Raw genomic sequence first — 5,314 nt, forward strand, 5'->3', positions numbered from 1 at the left:
TTCCGGCAACCTCCACAGCGCAAAATGCACCCATTGGATGTGCCCATCACTGCAGGGGCGCAATCTTGAAGACACTACATTTGTGTACGATCTGGGCAACACAGTCCGCCTCTACCGCGCCTGGACTGCCGCCATGCCGCGAGTCGCCCCCTTTTACGCCGTCAAGTGCAATCCCCAGCCGGCGTTGCTGCGCCTGCTGGCCGCGCTGGGAGCCGGCTTTGACTGCGCGTCCAAGGCCGAGTTGGAGGCTGTGATGGCGCTGGGTGTGCCGCAGGACCGGATCATTTTCGCACACCCCTGCAAGCGCCCGCTCGACCTGCGGTTTGCGGCGGCGGCGGGCGTGCGTTTGACTACTTTTGACTGCGAGGGAGAGCTGTCAAAGGTGCAGGAGCTGTGGCCGACGGCGGAGCTGGTGCTGCGGCTGCGTTGCGACGATCCGGAGGTATGTGCTGTTGTGCGACTGCGTGCAGGGCGGGGTGCGGGCAAGGCGTCTGCCAGACAGGTTTCAGGTGGTTCAACCACAGGATGGCAGCTGCATGCGTGTGTGCTGGCAGGACTTGTTTTTTGGACAGCTCAAAAAGCAGCATGCATTTGAGCTGCCTGCCAAGCTATCGGGCTCTTGGTAACGAGGACCGGCACCAGGCTGGCTGGCTGCATGCGCAGAGGTGCCCTCTGTCGGTGCTTGCACCTTAGCAGCCTGTGGGCTGTCAAGCCGACCCCAGAACCCCCCCCCCTTTTGCTTGAATTACTACCCCAAGAACCACCTCGTCACCCCACCAGGCGCGAGTGCCGTTGGGCCTCAAGTACGGCGCAGACCCGTCAGAAGCGCACCGCCTCCTGGCTGCTGCCAAGTCACTCGGCCTGCGTGTCGTCGGCGTCTCCTTCCACGTCGGCAGCAGCTGCAAGAACCTGGGTGCCTTTGAGCGCGCCATCTCGTCCGCGCGCGCAGCTTTTGACCAGGGCCTGGCACTAGGCCATGACATGCGACTCCTTGACATCGGGGGCGGGTTTACGGGACGGTTTGACCAGTCGGGCTGCGTCGTGATCTCGGAGATAGCCAGAGCGGTCAACGCAGCGGTCAACGCCCATTTTCCTGTTGAGGGCGGCGTGCGTTTGATCGCGGAGCCGGGGCGCTACTTTGCAGAGGCGTCGGCGGTGCTGGCGGTGCGGGTCAACGGCGTAAGGGAGAGGTGCACGGGGGGCGACGGGGCGGGCTTGGAGTACTGGCTGAGCGATGGAGTTTACGGTGGGCGGCTGAGGGGGCTGGGCCTCTTGAAAGTATGCATAGCAAGGGCGCCAACTTGTTTTAACGGCAGGCAGCACAGGCAGCCTTGGGTTGGCGGAGGAGAGTTGGCTGTGGCACACCTGGACAGGGCTGGGCAGGGCCGGGATGTCTGCTGCACGATTGGTCAGTGTGTCTTGGGCAACGAGTTCTGACGCGCCTGCAGCCACTGCGCCCCTCACAAACCAAACCCCTCAACCCCAGGCTCACTAAACTGCATCTTACTGGATGACTACGTCCCGAAGCCAATACTGCTGCGGTCTCCCCTACTGCCACCTGTGGGTGAAGGCAAGAAGGACGTGCGCGCTGCCTGCAGCGGCCCCACTGCCCGTGACAGCGACAACCCAAAAGCGGCCGATGTCCCGGCACAGCCCCTGTGCAGCTCGACCCTTTGGGGTCCCACGTGCGACAGCTTTGACGCGCTGGCCAAGGGCGTGATGCTGCCGCGGCTGCGGGCGGGGGACTGGCTACTTTTCGAGCGGATGGGCGCGTACACAATTGCAGTGAGTGGTGGCCCAAGCATCTATTTGAAGGCCCCGCCACCGGGGTGCCGTCGTCCTGGGGCGGCCAGCAGGGGTGGGGTGCAGGTTGCATGGAGCAACGGCATCGTCGCCGCTGCCACCAAAACGGTGGCGCGTGCGCCTTCTGGGAGTTGAGTTAATCCAAGGATTGAAGCAGCCCATGCAATGCAGCTGGAACCCGCGGAACAGAATGCGCGAAACCATCTCTTGTCACCACGAACATGTTGCACCCGCTGGATTCCCATCGCAGGGTGCATGCGACTTCAATGGCATCGCAGGCACGCAGCCCAACTTGTGCTTTGTTGCTTCAGATTGCGCCGTTGACGAGGTGTGTCTTCCTGCATCACAGTGATGCAGTGACTGACGCACAAGCATGGGAGGCCTCCCTGGTGACCCACTTGAAAGACAACATCCGCGTGGCAGCTATTGTACCATATACGTACCTGCCTGCTCCCCTCACGCGATGTCTGCTGGTGAAGTTGTGAAACGCAAGCGCATGCAGATGTGCAAGCTGCGTGCCTACCGCGGCCGGCAACTAGGGCCGAGGTTGGAGTTTTCCCAGGGGGCCCCCTGCACCAGCAGGGCGGTTTTTTACATGCCTGCCAGCATGTACTAGCAACCGCTCCGCCAAGAAGCTCTGCTGCTGCTGCCGCAGCCGGCTGCGGCCCTGGCCTCATTATGGCGATGTCCAGCCCAACTGGACTGTGGTCCCTTGCAGACTGCAGACATCCTAGCCTGAACTCAGACTCATCCTCCACCACTTCAGCAGACGCGAGGTACATTCATGCACACACAACGCGTTCATAGGCAAGAGGAGTGCCGTGCATTGATTGCGCACAGGCCATAGTTTTGGCCAGTGTCAACCTGTCCTGACCGTGGCAGAGCATATGATTATAGCAGTGTTGATGTGTTTGTGCACAGCATGTGCACAGCATGCATGGTTCAACACACTACTATCCCAGTACATTCCCACAGTCTAGAAACCAACCAGCACATACTAGATACTGTAGAGTGCAACCTGCTGATCGCTCGCCAACACCCTTTGTACTGCTTTGTACATGAGTAAAGTTACAAATGGGCAGGAGCCAAATCTTTGTCGCAACCTGCACGCACAAGGGATCATGGTATTTTGTAACAATAACATCCAATGGCTGCTACCATGCGCAAGGCAACTGCGTTGCGGCACGTGCAGGAAAACAATGAGCAGCCATATGACCCCGCAGCCACTAAAAAGAAGGCTGTGCCCACGTGAAAACAACACTCCAGCACATACGCAACGGTTGCTTAGCAGCAACTTGCTGTAGGGTTAAGACATGGTGATAAGGGGGAAGGGAACATGAAGCGGTGGGACGGCGCTTGCGAATGTTGCAGGCTGCTGAGATATGCCTGTTGGTTGGACACTCCAACTCCCAAGACATGGGTATGGTCACATGCGTTTAACCTATCAAAATTCTGGTTAAATGCAAGCAAATCAGGCAAAAATGTGTCAATGGAGGTGAGAAAATACCTCCTGCATCATGGCTCAAGGCCCACTAGGGCTGTCGCATCAACCTTGTTGTAAACTCCATGCAGCTTGCGTACAGGTGTCAAGGGTCTGCGCGGCATGCTTACGCGATGGGGATGTCACTCTCCAGGGGCTCCACCTTGGGCACGCGGGGGACGCGCACCATCAGGACGCCGTCCTTGACGCGCGCATTGATGCCGGTGGTGGCGGCTGCATGGGGCAGGGGGAGTTAATGGTGCAGAGGAAGGCGGTCAGAAAAACAGGGACGCTGGATGGGCAACGGAGCCCATACAGCAGCAAGCAACTGGTGTGCAAAGGAACCACATCCATGATTTTTGACCATCAACACCCTCAAAGCTCAGCACCACCCTCCTCGGATGCAATATCCTCACCGTCCTCGGGCAGCCTCACACGCCGCTCAAACGCGCCACGACGCCGCTCGCACATCAGGGGGGTAGCCTGAACATCAGCGCCCTCATCTGCCGCCACAGCACTGGCCTGGCGAGTGCCGCGCAGCAGCAGGACGGCGGAGGGCTGCTTGGGGGGTGCGGGCGCCAGCAGCTTGATGGTGAGGTCGGCCTTGGACACACCCGGGACGTCGGCAGTGATGATATACGAGTCAGACTGCGATTGGGGGGTTAGTTCAAGGGGGGACGCAGGTGGTTGCCAGGTCAGCAAAAGCAGGGGAGGAGGAGACCTGCGGGGACGAACAGTACTGGCTCTCGATCAATGGGCAATGAAGGAAAGCAGGGGAGCCACACATACTGTGTAGCAGGGTTCGTGAGGCCCGCGCATGCATGCAGGAGGGGGCCTGTAGAAAGCGCATGGATGCACACCATAGCATAACCCATCCATGCGGGGCATAGAATTCTTCAGTAAGCACCACCGTGCCTCACCTCCTTGATGAGGTCCACGGCCAGCTGCCAGGCCGGGGCGTCAGCCTGGTCGGCAGAGCTGGGGCCGTCGGCCCCCTCCGCTGCATTGCCGCAGTTGCCCTCTGCGCCAAACCACGCGCGACCGCCGGGGAAGGAGAAGCCGCCGTTGCGCATGGCACCGCCCCACTGCCTGGCCATCTCCTCCATCATGCGGCGCGCCTGGCGCGCCTGCTCGCTGTTGGGGCCGTAGGGGCCGCAGCCGGGGGCGCCGTAGTACGCACGGGGCGCGACAAGGACGACCTTGCCGCTGCGAGGAGCGGCAACGCGGGAGGGGCGCCGCTGGGCATCCCTGCGATTGAGGACGGTGCTGCGGCCGACAGCTGAGCGAGAGGCAAGGGTCTGCATGGTTGTGTGGGCAGGCTTGGGCGAAAGCGAGGTGATGTCTGCGTCAGATCTGCGATGATTCTACAGTGCCGTGGGTACTCGTCGTGTCTCTATAACAGACTGTGTGGCATACGCAATGTATACATGTGTGGCGGCACAGGAGAAGATTGGCGGGCGGTGCGTGTGGTCAACAGTACGAGCACCACTCACCATGCACTCGGCCATGCATGCAGCGTCTGGAGCTGGTCCGGAGCCGCCGCCGACACCACAGATGTCCCAAAGGGTTGCAGTTGTCCAAGCTCAGATTCAACCATGCGCGGCAGCAGTCAACCCCATTGAGGCTACGCTAGAGTCCTGCAGCCAACTGAGGCATATCAATGCATGTACTTTGTTCGGTTGCGTGCATGCATGCATGCGTCCTTACATAAGTCTAATTGACCAACGGCACTTACGCAGGCATGAACACAACCGCGGCTGACCTGGGGATACCCAAAGAGAGACACAAGGCTCTGTTCCAGCACCTCAACCCGCACTCAGTGGAGAGCATGACGGATGTTTAGGGCCGCCGAAAGCAATTGCTGCACGCAAACAACTGCCCGCCGTCATGGCCGCGTCAAGGGCGCGGTGCGTGTCACGTGAACATGTTTATCGGTCCTCACGGTGGGGTGTGTGGCTCACCGCACACCCCTCTCCTTGAACCGACGCGGCGCCGCTTGCAGCGTGGCTTTTAGCCGCGCGAGGCGTCAGC

At 60.4% G+C, this 5,314-nt stretch overlaps 2 protein-coding genes across 2 annotated transcripts; one reads left to right on the top strand and one right to left on the bottom strand.

The window, feature by feature from the left end:
* Window positions 1-133: 133 nt before the first annotated feature.
* Window positions 134-1,495, top strand: MNEG_8829 (ornithine decarboxylase; the record flags this gene model as incomplete). The annotated part of the gene is made up of 3 exons (XM_014042699.1): window positions 134-442; window positions 781-1,164; window positions 1,487-1,495. 3 exons carry the CDS (start codon window positions 134-136, stop codon window positions 1,493-1,495), a joined length of 702 nt encoding a protein of 233 aa, XP_013898153.1.
* Window positions 1,496-3,410: 1,915 nt separating this feature from the next.
* Window positions 3,411-4,587, bottom strand: MNEG_8830 (hypothetical protein; the record flags this gene model as incomplete). The annotated part of the gene is made up of 3 exons (XM_014042700.1): window positions 3,411-3,517; window positions 3,700-3,931; window positions 4,204-4,587. 3 exons carry the CDS (start codon window positions 4,585-4,587, stop codon window positions 3,411-3,413), a joined length of 723 nt encoding a protein of 240 aa, XP_013898154.1.
* Between the last annotated feature and the right edge of the window lie 727 nt (window positions 4,588-5,314).

This window comes from Monoraphidium neglectum, assembly GCF_000611645.1.
Source record: "Monoraphidium neglectum strain SAG 48.87 unplaced genomic scaffold scaffold01724, whole genome shotgun sequence".
Lineage (NCBI taxonomy): Eukaryota > Viridiplantae > Chlorophyta > Chlorophyceae > Sphaeropleales > Selenastraceae > Monoraphidium > Monoraphidium neglectum.